At 40.3% G+C, this 21260-nt stretch overlaps 1 protein-coding gene across 1 annotated transcript; it reads right to left on the bottom strand.

The window, feature by feature from the left end:
- Positions 1-939: 939 nt before the first annotated feature.
- On the bottom strand, positions 940-20019 carry inpp5l (inositol polyphosphate-5-phosphatase L). Its single transcript, XM_069683318.1, has 16 exons — positions 19545-20019; positions 14716-14757; positions 14382-14482; positions 13858-13945; positions 9216-9279; positions 8530-8633; positions 8216-8268; positions 6667-6786; positions 6285-6369; positions 6094-6189; positions 5937-6011; positions 5556-5629; positions 5358-5469; positions 3894-3965; positions 3740-3799; positions 940-2973 (listed from the first exon to the last, which is right to left on the bottom strand). The coding sequence occupies exons 1-15, from the start codon at positions 19602-19604 to the stop codon at positions 3758-3760; spliced, it is 1188 nt and encodes a 395-aa protein (XP_069539419.1). The 5' UTR covers positions 19605-20019; the 3' UTR covers positions 940-2973; positions 3740-3757.
- Between the last annotated feature and the right edge of the window lie 1241 nt (positions 20020-21260).

A 21260-nucleotide genomic window follows, 5' to 3' on the forward strand; every position in this document is an offset into this window, starting at 1 on the left:
CAATACCAACAGACGGGCTCAGACTCAGTGAGTTCAGACTCCATATGGTTCAGTCGACACCAGGCTGGATGTCTCTGTCAGAGGCCGAGGAATGCTGCAGGGACACTTACGCTTTGATTACTCACAGCAGAGGTGTGAAACGTGCTGGAAAGTCAGTAATGTACTTGTGCCAATGTTAGAACCATGCATTTTCAAATGCCTATTGGAGCTTTCATAATGTGATGATCAAGCATTATAAAATCTTTGTGATTTATGAATTTTCAGGGAGCCGTTTATGTTTTAATCTCCCTCCAGCCTGCTGGTATTTGTGATTTGTTTAGGAAATCTGGATTTATCCGAGTTAAACCATTGAATCAGCACAAAAATGAAAAAGCAATGAAAGCTAGAATCAGTCTCTTGATGTGTTGTCCCTTGAAGACTTTCAATCCATCCAGAATGTCCTAAACAGCCCAGTTTTAGAGGGCAGGCTCAACACCTCTTTGTTTCAGGTCTCATTTTTTTTCTGCTGCAAAATAAGCACAGCTCAACCCAATGCATGATTTCTCTACCTATAAGAACTGAATGAATTACACAGACATACAGTAATTCACACCTTGGGTTAAGCTAGTGCAGGCTCTATGTCCATTTAGCATGAATACGTTTTAGAGAAAATGAAACAATTATTTTTTATATTTGTATTTCTGGTCAGTCCAGTCAAGATCCTCTTTTCCTGGAAAAGCTAAAGCCTTGAAGGCAGCTTTATTTAGGTGTGTAGAGAATTTATGGCATGCAGTACTTTAACAACCATTCAGGTTCATCAGCTTTTGATAAGAATGTAGATACAATCCTTCCCCAAACAGGCGTGACTGAAACGTGTACTGTAAAGTGATGACTGTTGTTGTTCCCAGAAGCAAAAGCTGACAGTGTCAAATTCCCCACAAAACAAATAACAAAGCAACATTTTAATGAGAGTAATATTTTATTTACAAAAGTGAAATATTACAATGGTGTAGTGTTTGACCAGAGTTAATCTAAAGGTAATACTGGCCCTTATAATAAACCCCACTCCCATAACTGGTCAACAGTGATTATAACCTGCAAACTGGTGAGTGTTCGATCCCACTTTACAAACTTGTGACAGTCCAAATGTGAATATCTGTTTGCTCTCTTCCACCTCGCTGGTAAGACAAAATAAAACTACATGAAAATGTTAAAACACACATCAGCTGCCCTCCACGGCAATCCTCCAGGATTGATGAAAGTAACCAACTTTAAAAACACGTTAAATTCTTTCAATTAGTCATTACTTTAGTCAAATCCAAACAAATCTAACCCATAATTCACACATCAAAATTATATATTACTGCTGCTACAGTATGAGACTATTAATTACCCAAACAAAAAAAAGACAAAAATCAAAGAAATCCAAACACAAACAGTGCCTTATGTGTGTGTGTGTGTGTGCGTGTGCGTGTGTGTGTGTGTGTGTGTGTGCACGTTCACACACGTGTATCCTCCTTTACCATAGTGAGAAGTAAACACCTGTGGCCTACATTGTAATTATTTTGGCAATGAATTAAGGTTGATACCAACCAGGAAAGGATGGGAGAGATTTCTGCACAGACGCCATGCGTAACAGACGAACAGTGCAGATAACCGTCTTTGAGTGAGGACAGATGAAATTAAAAAATACAGAACTGCTGGGTTAATAAAGCACTTGGTATTAATGTAAAGGTGGTACATGGAAATACAATAAAAGACTGCTACGTTATTCAACATGATGAAACTTTGCTGTGTGAGACAAATCAGTAACGCTCTTCCCAACACATGCACAAACTGGAAAAACACTGACGTATTCGGTTTGTTGTTGCTTTAAAATGTTTTGTTTTAAAACCTTTTTTTTAATCATTTTTACATCATTTAAATTTACGTAATCAAAAGCTCTTCTTTATGTTATAAAGAGTCATCATGTGACACAGATGACGCTGCTGTGAGGAATCAGCTACATGTAAAACTATCAAACCACTCGTACTTGTTATTAAAGATCCAGGATTTTTGAGTTGACATTATTTTGTGTTGACATAGACTGTGGCTCATAATAGTACTTATGTTTCTCATTATGTTTAGCTAAGTGTTATTTTTTGCTGCAGTTTATAATACTGGTTTCTGATGCTGCTAATTTCCACAGCTAATTTAAACTCAAGCCCTTTTCACACATGCACTCTGCAAATTTTCAGGACAGTCTGCCCCTGGAATTTTCCAGAGTTGCCCTTTCACATGTTTTTTTTTTAATCTGTCAAAGATCTTCATCCACGATCGATTAACTTACTGGACGCTCTTCCCTCGCGCTCTTCCCTGTCACAAGCAGCGTCTTCACACATGCTCGTGAGAAAAACAAACATATAGAGAGAGACGTCTGCTGCTACGTCCTCCTGTAAATGCTCCTGCTGCGTTCACACATTGGCTCACCCAGACTTCTTGCTGACATTGTACTCGGAGGCTGGCAGGAAAAGGTCTGCATAAAGTAGCCCATCTGAGTGCAGTGCATGTGTGAAAGAGGCTTCATTGAGTGGAAGCTGCCCAGTTCAGTTACTACAAGGTAGCCTGACTGACTGAGGAGATTTAATAGATCATTTAGGGCATTTAGTTTTGGCTAGAGGTTGCCTGAAACTGCCTCTAAAAACTGCAAAATTAAAATCACTCACAAAATTTAAGAAGGTTTTCATATCCATGAACACAACCATGTAAAGAGCCTGGTCCTGTGTCACATGCTGCAGTCTAAACATCAGCATTTGGACCAACCTGTGACACCGAGCTTTCAGGTCCGGGGACTGTGGAGGATCTTCCTCATAAAGCAACTGATAAATCTGTACTTGAGACGGGGTTCTGTGTCCAGACACACAGCCGGCTGAGCGGTGGGTTGTGGTGGGTGACCGTCGTGCTGATTATCCTCTGATGCTGTGGTGTAGCTCAGAAGATGGTGTGGGTATAGACCTGTAACATAAACATACATCTTACATGTGTGTAGATGTTGTTGACAATGATTATATAATATTATCTGACACTGTTAACACAATGCTTGAGTTAATTGGAAGACATACAAAGCTGCATTCAAAGCACACAGGAGCACCGCCCTCTATAAAGAAGGCTAACCCCACCTTTGTAATCATAAACTAATATAAATAAGTTAGCTCAAGGATATCGGCATCCATGATCTCCTTGAACTAACACACAAGGAGCAGGTTGTAACATCTTCTATGTCCCTTCATTGTGTGGATCTCATCATTTTGCAGCCTCTGCAGAAGAACCCTCATGAAAAAGCAGTTCATCCTTAAAAGAATAAATTCAAACGGCTGCAAAACAAAATCATGGCCGTAAAAATGCCAATACGCCGTCCGGTGAAATGCATGTCTCTCCGGCCGACCATCCACTTGGTAATTAATGAAGAGCGGGCCTGTGGTGCACTTAGTGTGTAGCCACAGTGACAGTGCAGAGGATTCAATAGACATGAATCAGTGAAAGGTGCTGATCGCCTGTGGTCCGACTACACTGGACACAAAGGAGCGCTTCTGTCCCGCAGGCACTTCATCTTAGTTCATATCTCAGCTCCAATGGGCCAGCCGGGGTTATGGCTCTCCGGGGAGCCGTGCAAGATTACTGTGATCGCTCCCGCACATTGAATCCCCCCTCTGGAATCACCACACAGACACCTCCACATGCTGTAGAGTACAGAAACACACTCACTGGCACTTTCTCTTACCATTGAGAAGAATCCCAGTCAATGCTCATTCGTCTTCAGTGAGAAGAACAAGAAAACAGGCTGCAAGAAAACCACATGAACACACCAGAGTTACTCTACATGACTGTACATGTTTCTTTTGCCTGAACAACATTCATCACATCTAATCTGTTACCTTATGGTCTCCCATACAGATGTTGGGACCCACTGTGTTGTAAACGATGGTCTTCTCATCATCATCATCTCTCTGGAAAGAAGAAGTTTTATATCAGCTGGACAAGTAACAAGCAAATTAAATATTAAAGCTTGAAACTGAAACATCTTTATAGCTCAAATATTGCAATTTTCTGTCCTCCACATGGTTGAGTGCAGCTCGATGTGAGGCTAATAGTAGTGGATATTCTCAAGTAGTTAGCATGTAATTCAATTTCCACTTCACAATTTAACAGAGTGGTTTCTCACTTGCTTATACTTTTAACACAAGGACGAACAAGCTTCACTCCAATACTAGACCAATGTCTTGTGTACTTCTACATTGATCAACAACTCCAGAATTTTTTCAGCGCTTAGCTATAGCCTCAGTCTCACAGGTAACCCAGTGTTATCATGTATTGTGCCATTTACACATTTGTATATTGTGTACCTTCTCGACTCAGACTGCAACAACTATTAATATCAGTCTTCCCCATAGTATCATTATTACAGTCGCTAATGCTCATAATAGACCTTTAACTTCAACTGTTACAATTATTACCAGCCTTTCATCATTACTATGCTGTTAATATGTAATGCTGTATTTTAATGTTAATTTTACACATTTGTTCCACTATTATTGGCATTGTAACCACAAGTATGATGTGTTGTTGATGTAACAAGAACATATGTTGTTGTTGTTCTCTTTGCCTGTCTCTATCCTGCATCTCCCTCTATCCCATTTTTCGGCCCATCCAGTGGAGGCAGATGTTCAACATGAGTCTGGTTCTGCTCGAGGTTTCTGCCTGTTAAAAGGATGTTTTCTGCCGCTGTGCCAAATGTTGCTAAGTGCAGCACACGGTGGATTCATGTTGGGTCTCTCTCTAAATAATAAAGAGTACAGTCTAGATCTGCTCTTTTTGTAAAGTGGCTTGAGATAACTTGTGATTTGGTGCTATACAAATGAAATTTGATTGATTAATTGATTAATAAATAAGTCAGTCAAATAAAAATCAGAGACAGTGCTGTTAACCAACTCATGAAGCTACAGTTAGCTTTGTTATTTAACAAGCTATTTACATCTGATTAAGTCTGCTAGTGACAATCATAATTTTCGAGTCTGTTTTGTTTAAATTTTGAGTAGTGAAAAAGTAGCAGTTATTATTTTTAGAAACTTCTGATAAACTGAAAATAGCCTTATACGGAGCTTGAGAGTTGTAGCAACTGGAAGTTAACTCCAAAAGAAACACCAAGGTTGTGTATGTTGCTTGTATATGACAACTATAGTCATATGTGAGAACAAATTACCTGTTTAGAAAATGCAAGTCAACAGTAATAATGAGTTAAAAACCTGGATTGAATGCTATATAACCCAAATAACTCACAGCAGCCATGCAGAGGGTTTTGTATTTCAGCTTTAAATGCATGATTTTAAGCTCGGACTGACCCTGTGGATGAATTCTTGGGCAGCGTGTGACATGAGGATTCGATCACACCAGGCAGGACAGCGAGTGTTCATGTACTGCGTCGGTTTAGTGTTTTCTTCGCTGTAGGGATAACTGAGAGACACAGACAGGGTATTTAACAGAAAAGAAAAGAGTTAATACACAGTATGTCTGCAGCACAGCTCAGTTATAATCCGTACCTGGGTGGAAACTTGATGTCCTCCTCTCTCACTACATCATGAAAGGCTGCGACTTCTTTGTCATATTTCAAAAGCTGGGGGATAGAGACCACGACTAGTTAGCATGACGTTTCAACACATTAAAAACATACAGGAGAAACTAGAGCACGGGAGAAAGGCCTACTTGCTGTCAAAGTCATCGCAGGTTTGTTTGCCTTCCAATTTTTTATATTTACTGTACTTAATAGGACTTCAATTCAGCTGACAGGATCTAATCTAATATCTACAAGGAAGTGCCTGACTGTAGATAAACAGCCAGCTGTATTACAGCTCAAAGTCAAAGCAGCAGCCGTGGTGTTGCTGATAGGATCATTGTGGGTTAAAGTTAAATAGTGTTCTTACTGCTCTGCCGTTGTTCTCCCTGAAAACCGCCTGGTGCAGGTAGGCAAACAGCTTCTCTTCAATGTGGAGCAGCACCTGCAGGTGAAGCGAGGGAGGGTAGAGTGAAAGCAGCTCTAAATACACACGTCAGTTGTCTTTACAGAAACTGACTAATCACCTGGTGGTCGTTGTCTTTTTCTTCACAGATGATTTTCTCCACTTCGTTACTGCTGTCCTTCTTCACTGTCTGCACGTCTGCTGAATTGGACAGATGCTGCTCACAGGAACACAGGAGTGACAAGTGTCAGTTAGTTTATAGAGACTTGTGATCCTTAGCTTGCTTCAGGGGAAATTTAAAGTGTTTCATACCTGGACCAGACTGTGTGCATCTAGACGGAAGTTGAAATCTCCAAACAGGAAGAAAGGCAGAGGAGTGTCGCGGCTGTCTGATATCCTAGAAGGAAATATCACAGTTGGAAATCACACAAATATTTTGCTATTTTTTGTTGAAAATTCCGATAAAAATAAATGTTAGACTTTATGTCCTGAAATATCCAGTTTACATGTTAGGAAAGGCATAAGGATAGCAAAGAATATATGCTAAAATTCTAATATATGCTAACAATATTAAAAAAACTGTACAGTCTACAGATCTTTTTTTGCTTCCAGTTTAACAGTGTGTTTATTTGCCGTCATCTTGCACATTTTTAAGTCATATTTCTTCATCGTTGTGTGCATAAGTGAATCAGACCTGTTGATGACGTATCTGAGAGCGTTTTTGCGGTTGGCTGAGTAAATAGAAGGACTGGCGTTGCAGGCAATGAGGTTGGAGGCATCGTGGAACAGGTGGACGTTAACCAGATCCAGACCTCTGTGGAAAAACACAAGCAGGTAAAATATGGTGATGTGAGACAGGCAAACAATTTAACACAAAAGCCTGGCTTCTGATAGGTTGATTTCTGTGTGTGTGTGCCAATGTGTGTCACTTCTGAGCTGCTTTCCTATCAATGAGTGCACTGGAGTTGACGCTGAATCCACAAACAAGCACATTTGTCTTTTGTGTTCACTTCTTTTCTTTGGCTGTCACTGGTAAACAATTAATGTGCATCCAACCAACGAGCTGTGTGGACTCACAGCGGGATGTTGTCAGCTCCTTTTGTTGTAACCCTCCAGGTACACAGCAGAGCAAATAATGATCAAAGTTCTCAGGGGGAAAAAATGTCTGTTACAGCAGCACTGTGTGATTCATTCTGGGTTATTCCTATAATTCAGCTGATTCATTACACACATGATAAATATATATATTTTTGTTCATTAAATAAAATGTGTTCCCGGATCTTTAACATTCAGCATGTTGGTCTGGGTCAGCACCAGGGAACCATGCAGCATTGCCAATGTACTAACTGAATGTATAATAGGATATAATTTTTAATTTACTGGCTATTGCACAGCAGCACTAACAGAGTATTTTTCTGAATCTAGGAGCTCAAAAAACTCAGAGGCAGGGTTGTGTATCTAACCTATTTTTTTGGGTTCACAACAGAAAGTAAAAACTGTCAAGTATTTAAAGTATTTTGGTGAAAGTTATCTTTTGCATCTGTTGTTGTGAGCTTTTGCCTTAAAGCCACCATATCTGATTTTGTATCCTCCTGTGGGCTGCAGAGACAAGCTGGAATCACAACATTGGCTTATTTTGACCTAGTTAGGTTGATGTAGTGTCCTTGTTTTCTTTGCTGTGTGTTGGTCTCTCCCAACTCCTGAAGGAAATACCTGTCTCTGTAGTTGCATTGAAATGCTCCAGTTTTTTAACTGACTAACTTTGAGTGTGTGCTGTTTGGTGCTGAGTCGGTAGTGTGTTTTTTAAGCCTTTTTGCCAAAAACAGCAACAACAAAACAAATTCACATGAAAGTAAGGTGTCAAGAAAGTCCAACTGATAAAGTGTGGTAGCAGAGCTGTTATTGGAAACATTTCTAATCCACCCAGCCCTCCTCTGAGGTGGTGTCGGAATAGGAAATAGAAAGAAAAACATACTGTCCTTTATATGACATTTGTGATTTCCTCCCTCTCATTTCTCATTACAGAGAATGGCAAGAGATCTGTCTTACAGTATCACATGTCCATAATCTCACTGGCTTTCACAACAGTTTGAAGAGAAAACACGTGGTATACGATCAGAGTGATAGTCTGTTTTCAAAGATTTTGCTTCTTCCCAAAAGGCAGCAAGCCACCAAAAGTGAAAGTGAGTTGAGTGTATCCCTGAACTTTCTTTGTGGAGGTGAGGTGAGTGCACAGTACATACTGGTTGTGTATGATCCAGCGGGTCCTCATGAAGCCCTTTCTGGACCACTTGAACTGTAACAGAGACAAATGAGAGCGAGTCACTAAACAGCAGTGAGCTGTGTCTGTGAAGGGCCAAACTGATAATTATTGATTCTTTCACATAATTTGTCTCATCTCCCTGTCAGAGCGGGCAGACAGCCCACTACAGCCCCAGTAGACTCATTTGTCCAAACATCTCCCTTTGGCTCTCACGTACCCCTCCCCACATCTGCACACACCCACACAGACAAATGCAAGGCATATACAGATGCACACTCTTGCATGCATACTCACATCAGGCCAGAAATTCTTTGGGAATTTTTCTTTCTCCACTGTGGCCACCCCGTCCAGAGAGCCCACGTGCTTGTTCTGCCCCGACACTGCTTTGAAATCCTTAACTGTGAGAGGGGGAGAGAGAAGGGGGGGAGAGGGGTGACATGTAAAAGAGTGAGAAAACATGCAAACAGCAATCAATAAACTGGTGTTAACCTCATCAGAGCGGCATGCGTGATGAGAGGATCTATAAGCGGGCCATTAGATTGTGTTTGGTGAACAACAATCGGTTTGGGCCGCGCGGCCGCTGGCAGCTGCGGGATGTTTATGGTTCTTCCATGAGCTTTTCTGAGGAGCTTTTTCACGCCTAACGTGACTGGACTATGCAGCAGCAAAATAACAGCCTCACTTTAAATTCAGGCGCTTTGCAAATATCTGGCTGTAAATGGGTGGCCATCAAAGCATCATTATACAGAGCAATGTCCTGACATGCCTCATATTAAAAATCTTGCCAATCATATGCAACACTGATGTTACTGCACTAATGTTACAAGCCCTTTATGAGCCAAAAACAGTGCAGGATGCAAGGGGAGGGGTTTATGTTGAGCGCTATCAATTATCACAAGCAATATAAATCCATCACCAGCTGACGGACAGTAAAATGATGAAATCGATGCAAACGTCGGGTATAAGGAGTAAAGTTTTACCATTAAAATCATACTGGTGGATGTTTTCCAGGGTCTTGTGGATGAAGTACATGCTGCCCAAAGCCTGCAGAGAGAGACATGACAAATTCACAATGACGTTTAAATGTATCGCCTGTCAGCACAAAATAAATAATGTAAACATTTTGCAGTAGTTTAAATCTTATTTATTGAGGACGCAGTATTAAAACATTCAAGATTTGACCTCATTTTAAATTTAAGAAAACAACAAGCAAACGCACAAGTCAGCAAGCAAAATAACAGAAGGGAACACAACTATCCCTTTATCCTTCCCCGGGACTTTACTTAATGTCACTGCAAAGAGGGTCATCAATGTCGTATAGTTATCCTGAGTTTGCATCTTCAATATATTGAAGAAGGGGATGCCAAGTCTTGTTAACTTATTTGATAGTAAAAGCAAACGCGAGAGTTTTTCCATTTCTTCCAGCCATAATTTAAGTGTTTTTTTGCTATGATAAGTGCGTAGAGACCATTTTGCAAAAGTGCAGGACTTTGCAGCTGGGGTAAAGATTTAAGAAAATCATACTGACATGACACTTATACTATTTTTGCAGACTTCAGTTTCAGACCTGTGCTGTAAAAAAATACAAGAAAACACCCTGAAGCTAAATCTTCACACATTCGCTGCTTAAAAAAGACAGCTACCCAAAGATCTGCAAGGTTAAATTGAATTATTTTAGCAATAAGGGACTTTAACTGTATAGTAACTTCTAAAATATGGTCACAAAGTGCTTCACGACAGTTGTATGAAAACAGAATTTAAGATATAAGAATTGTAATGGTAATATGTTATCATAATTTAAGTTAGAATAAAGTCAAAGGGAATATCGTATAAGATATTAAAAATATAAGGACAAAAACAATAAGTTTAATTAGACATACACAGCAAATAATTTAATAAAAGCATAATTCAAAAGTATGTTTTTAAAAGAGATTTCAAAGGGGAACGTGTGTGAGCCTTGCTCAATCTCCAAACACAGTTTAAGATTAAGTCAGAAATCTTTGCATTTTTAAAACAGCGAGATTAAACCTGATCAAACTTTAGTATTAAAGATGTTTAAATGGAAGCACTGGGCTCTGTATGACCCATTTACAGCTGTTTCACACAATGATCCACAAAGAAAAATAAACATCTATATATGGTGACAAAAACAGCGGAAATCATCTAAACCTCCGAGATGATAAATTGAATTGTTCATTTCACCATCATGTGAGCTGAATTGTGAGCCTTATATTGAACGATCCAGTACGACACAGTTTATTGTTACTCTCCCAAAGACACATGAAACTTTAAAGAATAGAGGCGTTCAAAGCGAACACACAACTGAGCAGCACATCCACACACAGCCCCTCATGCACACACTTCAGCACCCAATCATCCCTGACATGAGGCTGACAATTTTTAATGTACTAACTGCCTGCTCCACTGATCTGATTAATCATGCCCTGAGAGATCAATAAAGACAGAAAATTAAAACAATTTAAAAGGTATTAAGCAGTAGGCCTGCTGTCTGCCAACGCTGCCGCTGCGACTGGGGGCCGAAGAAAAATCAGCCAGCGCTCAGAGGGCTCGGGGCGTGACGGACCGCCGTGCAACCCCCCCTAAACACACACACTCACACACACGGAGACATCCAGCCGGAGCATGAGAGATCTCTCCCTGAAGAGATCATTTATCTTTAGTGCCAAAGTCATCCTCATTTAATAAAATGGAAGGGTCTCGGTGGTACAGTGAGAGGAAATTAGCGACAAAGTTGTTGAAACTAATGTTAAGACCAGGGAGATGCTTGAACAAGAGTTGTTAGCTTGATGCTAAAACTAAAAGCTGACGCAAAAATACTTTTATGGTACTTTTAATAATAATAAGAGCAAATGCATAAATTAAGGATATCTCCTGATAATTAGCTGAGGTAAACTGATCTGAATTTAGGCTAGGTTTATGTTGGATTGGTAACAATTTTATGTTTAAACAGTCTCCAAAGTAAACATACACACAGTCAAACAGAAACACACATTCTCGTCCACATACTCCGCCAAACACCTATCTTCATCAATCAGGTTTGTGCACAGTTTAATAAAAAAATATTGACTTACAAGTGATTTTTTATCAAAACACCATTTGTACTGGGAATGCATGCAGCTCTGCCCCCTCGGCTGCTGCAGCCCCTCTGAAAGGAGAACCCCCCAAACTCTCTCTTGGCCACATAACTGATGATCCGCAGCCAGGGGGAAACAAATTGAAAATCAATGCAGGTGGCACCGACGAAATGAGAATGAGGCATTAGGAGAGGTGGGAGTGGAGGGGGCTCTCAGGGCAAACAGTGGAGGGTGCGAACACTCGAGCGCAGGGGAAACTTAGTCCCAGCTGTCTTTTACCCCCCCCTCACACTTTATTTATCGTGCACAAATGGGCTGGGATCAATAGTTTTAATCTAGAGTTAAATGTATTGACTTTGGCCTGTCTCCCCAACACCTGGCCATTGACTTTCCCCGTTTTACTTCACACACCTTTGCTCTACAGATGCAGCCGTTGACCCCTACTGTCATACGCACAGTGTGAGGGTTTCACATGGGTGGAGTAAGGGTTAATAGTTTAAGAAATACTGACATTTTTTCGCAGGCGGAGGAATTCGTTTTTGTAACCACAGACTAAACTAACGCTGATAAACCTGTTGTGTGAAACTACAGGTTTCAATTCCAAGAAAAGAAGGAAATCTTGCTTGTGCCGCTGTGTGAGGGTCAATAAAAAGAACTTGTAAACAGTTCTCAGGACAGGTTGGGTACATCAGTCCATGACCTGAGGAGCACTGAAGAGCATGAGCTCACACTTAGAGCCAGACTCTCGGTTCAAAGATAGATGACAATTGGATATGTAGGTAGAGGTGTGACTGACTTCTCTTTAAGGACATTTCCTCGGTCTGAGCCATCACTGTGAAACTATGACTAACATTGTTTCATGCTATATCTTAGAGATCTATGCTAGTAACATACTGTGAGGCTGTTGTTTTGAACATGTCTGAGATTGTGCAGTGAGCCTTGATGTGTGAAACCCAACCGGAAACACAAACATAAACACAAACACACAATCTTTTCCCCTACCCATCATTAAAATATATATATATCAGATATTATATTATTTTATAACAGCTGTATCTTAATGGCCTGATATGTTATCATGTCTGTCGTTGTTGTTGGCCTGGCCTAACCTCAAAACAAGCTGAGCTAACGCTGAGCAGCTCAGCTCCAGCCTCTCCTGACATCCTGTGTCCACCAAAGAGCGTTGGAGAAGCAGTGAACTTTAAGATGAAACTGCTTTATTTTGTGTTAACTGGTTTTAATTATCCTAAAGTTAAAATCTTGAAGTTCTCAGTTTTGTTCTCATTGGCGGCACCTTATGGCGCTAAAAGGCAATTGTTGGAGCAAACATCCCAGATAACCAGACGTATACAGTTGGCTCCCTTTGTTACAGTTGTTACTCTTGATTTTCCTTGCTGACGGTCGCATTCCTTTTTAGACTGTTTGCCTTCATCTGAGCGTCGAATTTGTTTCTTTTTCTTTGGATTTTCACTTATTTTTGAAGTTGTATCTGTAGTCATCGACCTTTTCTTTGTTTGTTCAGCCATAGTAGATTACTGTTTACTCGCAACACTTACAGAGACTGGAAAAGCAGCCGCTTAGCTCCGCCTACCCTCTCTGGCAGACCAACCACTGCTGGCTGATGGAAAACGCGTCACTAACTGAGCGCTGCTTGTGATTTTTTCCATGAATGTCGCCACAGACGCCCAGTCCATAATAATACTATATACTGCAAATACAAAGGCTTTCATCAGTGGGCCATAGGCTCAATCACCATTGTGTTACCTCATTCGTCGATAGATGGTGATTTAACAGACATTTATTTAAATGAAACAATTCGAGATTATCACTTTAACTTTGAAAAAAAAAATAGATCCTTAAAATGTCCTGAATGCTGACATTTTGCTAGTTTTTTTTTTACTAATGTTACACTATCTGCTAGCATAATTAGATTTAATATTGTCACATGACCTGAAATGAGTTCTTCTTTGGTGCTTTTCAAACAGAACTTGCCTGTGGCAGCCATAATATATATATTAATTATGCGGGGGCAAATGTTTTAAAGTTGGGCATGTAAAAATGTAACCCATCTTATTCAGCATGCTTTCAGTTCTTATTTCGGGGAGCTCTACTCTGTCCATGTTTCCCAGTGAAACCATCCGATTAATTAAACATATAAGCATGAAAAAAGCTAAGAGTAAAAAGACTGATGCATATCTGCAGAACAAGTGCCCTCAGTAAAAAGGACATCATATCCTTCTATGACATAAACTAAAAAATGCAGTCGGATGGTCACTGTTTTCTGATCTGACAAAACATCATTAGAAACTGCAGACTATAACAAAAGAAGTGACGTTTATTTCTGCTCCGCCGGAGTCCACAAAACTCTAGCTTTCCCTAAAGAGTCGACCGGCAACCTGCTCTGCTTTTCACTCAACAGCAGAGCACATTGACTGTCTTCACGCAGTAACATGGAGGAGGACCCCATCTAGTGGAAGCACATGTGAACTACTCTGACTCAGTGTGTGTGTGTGTGTGTGTTTCTAACCGTGAAGCTGTCTTCTGCTTGGAACTGGTTGTCCACATAGATGCAGACCCTGTCATAGTCTTTCATTTCCTCACTGGACTCGATGCTCCTGAAAAATAACAAGCGTATCAAAGAGCTGTCGTTAGATAAGAGAGAGAAACAGCGTGTTGTCTTTGATGTAAAGACGAAGAGATTGGTCGATTAATTAATTAGACGATAGACAGGACATTAATTGGCTATTTCTAAGTCTGGTGCTTCCTCCTGAAGCGTTAATAATTCTTTCTTAATTAACTGTAAATGTAATATCAATATCTCTGGGATTGGGACTGCTTTGTGGACAAGACTTGCCATCTAAATATGTCAAGTTGGACCTTTATGAAACATGTGATGGGCATTTTTTGTTCACTTTCGTGATATTTTAAACGCCATGGATTACTGGATTAATAGAGAAAATAATAATTCTTAACAAACAATGAAAATAAGATGATGAAAATGCTAATAAGTTGGTTTCAGAGCATGACATCCAGGGATAATATGAGTTCTACCTAAAGAAGTTTTCAGCGTGGCCCATGTTGGCCATGTAGTCCTTCCCTCCCACCTCCTGGAAGTGTAGGGCGATGAACTGCGGCTTGTGGCTGTGGACAGTCTGTAACAAAGCAGCACAAACAGGTCTTAGTCAACAGCTTTTACATTACAGAGACATATAGAGTAAAGAGGGTTGTAACTGTTTGACACGATAAAGTAAACTATGTCGTATGTTATCTGTTATCAGCACCGTATCCGTTGTACAGACGAAGCTGCTGTGTAATGGGATGTAACCTCAGCCAGAAATGGTTGAGAATACAAACTGTGAATCATTGATGTAAGACAAAAGCTTACCTTATACAGCTCTTGTAACCATTCATTTTGAATTTCACCCACCTACAACATGACAAAGAGAAGACAAGAGCAGAAGATAATATGACACAGTTAGTGATTACAACAATGTGCTGTGTTCATGTCCCTAAAGCTATCTTGTGGACTCATCCTGCACCATAAGTAAGATGACACAATCACGATTTGGAGGAAGTGGTGAGAATGTTTTCCGTTTTTGATCATTTCAAAATCTAACTTACTATCGCTGGTTTGCACAACCAGCCTGCCCCAGTTTTAATTCTAGTATCAATATACACCATCCTTCTTCTTCTAGCTCTGCCTGGTCTCTACTTAGTCCTGGTGTGGAGCTTAAGCTGTAGATGCTCCCACACTTCGTAATGGCATATATTACGAAGGCAAAATATAGTTAGTTTTTTAAGTCCTTATTCTCCTGTTTTTGGTATTGGCCTCAAGCAGCAAAACTTGAGTACAAAAAAAACTACTTTAAAGACAAAACTAAAATGTAAAAAAACTGCAGTTCCTCAAGCGGCCACTTGAGGCAGGCTCCAATAGAGAGTGGATGCCCATTAGGCCCCAGCAGAGTCAAACATGTTTACAACCTCCAACTCTGTATAGCTTATTCTCTAATCATGAACAAATTACAGGAAGTTAATTTTTATATAACTCACCCATTTCAATTACACTGATGCTTAGTTCTGCATAACTAGGGGAAAGGTCACCTTGACTAACAGGTGGGAGCTGCTTGCTGTCTGCTTGACTTCAACACAAGCTAATGCTGTCACTTAACCTCCCAGCTGTATTTGTGTTGTAGGTGCCTTCTGTAGTTTTTTTTAATGCAAATATTGGACACATAATATGATTTGCTGTGGGGACCACCCAAGAAGCCAGTGCTCCTGTGGTCTTTGGTGAGTGCAAATCTAGTATTATGATATTTATGTGAGCAAGTAGGAGTTACTAGGGGCTGCACAAAAGGACTTGGCTTGTTAGCTTGTATGTGGGAGCAAGTGCACAGGAGTCATTATTGTTTTTGGCTTTCGCTCGCAGACAAGACAGCAGGCTGTAATGATGAGAAGACCAGCTATTTTAAATTACGTGGTTTTTTTTCTTGTTTATCTGCCATTTACTCTCTGCTGGGAAATTTGGGCGAGCGCGCCACAAGTCTGCGATGCTCCACAAGCTCTATTAGTATGTTAGTCTAATAAATAAACAACTCTTTTCAGCAACTAGCACAAATAAAATCTAATGGAAACATGATGGTTAACTTTCTCATTCATCAGTTTATGAAGACACCACGGACATAGACTGAATAGCTTTGAGAACTTTGCATCTGCAGACCCCTCGCTCCTCTCCACCACCACCCTCTTGTCAAAATGTTGTAATTTCTGGCTCCAAAAAAATAAGATGGTTGGTGACAATTTGAAGGATTGTGTAGCTAACTAGCATAGCTGAAATCGCAACTGGGTCAGTTTTAGTGTCATTGTGGAAAAAGTTGTACATCTTATCTCTCTTTGCAGATCATTTCCTGTACATGAGTATTTAGTCATATCTAATGAAATATCTCCTTCTGCTTCCTCATAACTGTCAAACATGCTCACTGTGAAACTCCAACAAAGGCTCTTTTGGTCATGATGCTGTTAATTGCTTCGTCAGACCTGGTGACAGCAGTGAAAGGATGACTATATAAAAATAGTCTGTCTTCTAGCGGATGGTGTAGTTTGCTCATATGGGTCATACAGAGGCATCAGTATTATAAGCAGTGACAAAACACTGCTAAAGTTTACAATTCATATTCACTTTAAACTACTGAAGCATCAATGTATAAAACTTTTGTCACAGTAGGCCTACTTCAAGCTTTTTACGCATGCTAACGTTAACAAAGACAGCTAGCTAAGACTGCTTCTATCCTCCTAACATTTTCATCTTCTCTTATATTTTTAAGGCTGAACAACTGGATGTCTTTTGACCTAGAGGCTCACTCTACCTCACGGTCTCTCCCTCCAACCTTTAACTTCTGGCTTTAAAACTACGATGCCAGCTAACAGACAAAGGGGTCAAATGGAAGTCATCAATCTCAGAAAGGAAATACTCTGAGCTAATATTAACTCCGGGCAGGTTTAAACAAACAATGAGGATCATCTGGAAATACTATCTTGCACTTTCCATTGTTTGTGTGTTCCAGGATGTAGTCTCATTCAAGTGTAGCTTCACCTGTCATAACCTGGCCACGGTTCACACATCAGCCCTAATGATGAGTTTAATACTGCATGGCCACGTGTCAGCTGAGTCTACTATGAGGAAGACAGGCGGATAAACCTTACACACAGCAATCTGTCAAACACGGTTGAGGCTTACTGAGCAGGCCCTTTGAAAACACAGCAGGTATTAAAGCTGCACCTGACAGGATTTGCAAGGAATAAAAGACAGTGAGAGATCAAAATTTAATTCATTTTAAGCTCTGATTCTTACATGTCTGTGTCAAGAGTTTGTTTTCGTGGTCGTGGAGTGAAATACGACCTGCTGCGAGGCCAGGTGGGCTCACATTTGTTGAGAAATGGCTTTGCATAGTGTATTTGCATGGCCGTGTGGCAGGGATGACTGCAGATCAGCCATTGTGACCTGAAGGACACATTTTACATCACTCTAGATCAACAACCTTGTTTGCTCACAAACACTGGCTCTGTCCACCAAACCTGATTAATTTAACTCTAATATATTTGTTTTAGAGATAAAGTTCAAGCACAAATTCTACTAAAGAAGCAATCCTGGTTGCTTATTGGAGAAGCACCAAAAAAACCCCATAAAACAGAGAGCATCTTCTTTCCCTTTATTGCATACTTTAAGCAGTGCGTAAAGCAACAAGACCGGGCACGTTGAACAAGCGAGGTCTCAAGCAAACTCCCACAGAAACGGGTTGTTTTAGGAATCTAGCATGGTGATTACGTTCATGCTTTGTTGACCCGAGCTGTCTCATGATACTTTGGAAAATTGGCTGAAATGTGTTTTTTTTGCAATGACGTTTTCCAGCAATTAAAGTTGATAGAGTTCATCATTTGTCTGACACCATTTGAATGAACAAAGGGCAGGTTTGTGTTATGTTTATATGTATTAAATATAGTCTATACATGGTCATTATTACACAGAAATAATGGATGTAATCTGTTACTGCCATGTCACACAAAGAGTTACAGTAAGAGTTTTCTGTCTCACTGGCTAACTGCTCAGTCAGTACACTTGGCCGGACCAGCACTGTAAAGCATCGGATTTATCCTGTGATGTGCTTAAGGTCTTGCTCTTATCCTGAAGGCTGAGTGAACATTTAGGAGTATGTTTAGAGAAATAGAGAGCCTAAGTTAGGAGAAAAGCTCAAGTCCCTTAGGGGAAAGATATTCATCTGTTTACATAGCTCCCACAATGGGATCTAACATGTTTTCATTGGAGACAGATCTGGTAACCGGAAACATGGTCCTGTGCCAAATTTCCATGAGTGTATGAGCCCTCCTCCCTGCAATGTCGGAAAGTTTTGTCATCCCATCATATGTCAAAACTGAAAAGGCCTGGATATTTATCCATGTTTCCAAAAGTTTGATACCAGTCGTATCTCTCTTATACCTTACTATTTAATTTTCAGTGATGCAAACACTAAAGACCTCTTCATAAAGTTACATTATTATTATAAACTTACAATGTGATAAGGATACCATAAACTGCCTATATTGAGTAACACAGGTCCTCTATGTTCTAACATTATACACTGTGATTTAACAGGGATTGATTGCACAGAGGTTAGTTGCCAGTTGGGGCTTGGCCCAGTTGTGATGTTTTTTTGGGGGAGGGACACACATTGAAGGGATCTACCTAGGACTGCATTCTATAAGTAATTACAAGGAGGACATTGGCTACTTTAGGATCTGAAAGACCACTACAGCGGTACACCTATCAAAAGTATGAATGACATGAGATGTCATTGATGTTCAGGGAAATTAAGTCAAACTTTTCTGATTGTTTTACATAAATATACACAATCAAAATGTCTTGTGGTTAACATATGGGGTCTGGTGGAAGACCTACATGGTGGGTCAGATTCTGTGTGGGTTATTTAACCCAAAATGTCCAGGCTAAGATATGCAGCAGCAACTGCAACATAACAGAGGTAATACCAAATACAAGTCCCAGAATTAAAATAAAATAAATTAAGTTTTACACAAAAGATTACTTTTGTACTCCTGCCAAATACAAAAAATGTCAAATACATTGTCAAAATATATTTCACTAGTTAACCCTTGCAGTAATGAAACAATAATTTTAAACGTTACATATACCTTTACTTTGATGAACATTTAAATGTTTTTTCAGGGATGACTCCACCAGTGTCTGTCTATCACATATTTCAGTGTAACACCGGCGTCTTACTAGTCTACTGAGAGCAGGTCACGTGAGGCGTAAAACGAGCGTGTCAAACAGGTAATAATAGGACTTTGGCTCGTGGCTCTGTTTATTTTAAATCAACGAAAGATAATGAACACTTTTGACCACATGCTTCTTAGAGAAAGACCAACCTTTGACACTACGAAATGGCATTAAATGCATATTTAACGTTACTTGGCATGTAATTAGAGGTAGATGTTTTGCGCGCGAGGGGGCTAGCACCCTTGTTACATCCTTGTACGTAAAGATGTTTGCTAGCAGCTGAAGCCATTTAAGGTACAACTTACCTCTCTAACGTTACACTCTCCACCAATTATTTATCTATCAGCCTAACAGCATTAAGTTTAATCCTCTGGCAACATGACAGTCTGGAGTTGTTTTAATTTTACTCGTACCGGTGTACTTACATTGTCAAAGAGTGAGCCGACATTTGCGGTGACGAGCAGCACATCAGTGTACGTTTCCATGTTAACGAGCCTCCTTCTCAAACAGCGCGAGGAAACTCCGTAGCGTCGCCAAATGACGCGCGTGCAGGCCTACAACGGCTACTCTCCAGGAGCTTATAAAGGCTTATTATGTGAGCCAAAACGCAACTACCAACGCTCAAAATACACCAGCATCCCCGTGATGAATTTGTGTTGCTTCTGGTTCAACTTGTTTGTTGGTGGCGGGCTGTAGTATCAAGTCTTCTTCATAAACCGGAGCGGTGTTCATTTCCATCGCCGAGCAGAGGAGCAGTAAGTTAGTTTAATAGCCGACATGGGTGGATTTCCGCCTCATCTACGTTAATTGGACTAGTAGCTTCTTAGAGGACTTAAACCAGCCTGGCCGGCGCATCTGCTGCTCCCTTGACAAACGCTCAGACAACCGGACCGAGCACTTACAGTCAGTGAGTGTTGGGTAATGAACTCCGGTGCTCCGCCTACACTCAGTCTTATACAGTCTTCCTTATGTTGCGTTTATCACGGCTGAGGCAACATCGTGACCATCACCCCAAAGTGAAACCTACTCTAAAAAACAACGAAACTTTGAGTGCACTATAAAGCTGTATACTTTGCATAAACAAGTTTCATAACTACAACATAAACCCCTTTACTAATAGTAAATACCTAACTATTACCATGACTCATAAGATGTCTGATAAATTCTATAACCTAACTACCCAAAGACTCTACACAACAGTCAAAATGCCTCAGCCTCATTCTGAGTAATTTCACAGGAAGTAAGTAATTTTCTTTCTTTGGAACTCCTTTCAATGTAATATCCACTCATTGAGCACACACAGTTTGCTCTCACTATAAGTATTCTTCTCCATAGCTATCATACAACTGGCAAGCCTCAAGATGCATATAGCAGGACATGGTGTTATTTTTATATTTTGTTAATCTGTGACTCAGGTGTGTGTGCTCATTTGTTATCACTGCTGTCAACTTTACCTACACAGTAACAAAAAGTCCTGCATTAGCAATACATATACTTGAGCAATATCAAATGAGAAGGAGTGCTGTTGTACTGAATATCAGCACGGCAGCGACTCAGTCACAAATGCTACTTTGTATAATGGACATTTGTCAATACGATTCCATTTATCGCGCAACCAGTGACATCAAACTGCATTGGCAGTTGTTTTAGTTGCATGTGATAATGATTAATCTAGACAAGCACTGTTTGCTGAACATCTTTTAGTAGTATTCAGAACTCCTGAGGTTGAGTTAAAAGTTTCAGTTCTGTTGTACTTTTTTATCAGCACTCATGGAATGCTTTTTGTCTAATCAGATAACTTGCTTGGAAATTCCTGTTGTATAATGAGTCGATCGTAGAACTAGTTTTATGTGTATTTCATACAGCAGTCATTTGCTCTTGAACAGCATGCCTCCTACGACTTCCAGTCATCACAACAGCAGAGTAACAACAATATTTCAGGACACAGCTCCATTAGCTTTCTCTCTAAACCATACAACTAAAGTCTCATTAGGAGTCGATGGATCTGTGCCATCCAGCAGTCAGCTCCAGTCCAGGCTAAAGCAAAGACTGCTGGGGGCCTGACTCTGTTTCTCCATAGTGCTGTAAGTGAGCTGTTCAACCATGGCATGGTTTACACAGCCAACCCTTTGAGCTCCCTG

Source organism: Semicossyphus pulcher, unplaced genomic scaffold, assembly GCF_022749685.1.
Source record: "Semicossyphus pulcher isolate SPU_LCO1_2020_fin unplaced genomic scaffold, fSemPul1.0.p SCAF_6, whole genome shotgun sequence".
NCBI lineage: Eukaryota > Metazoa > Chordata > Actinopteri > Labriformes > Labridae > Semicossyphus > Semicossyphus pulcher.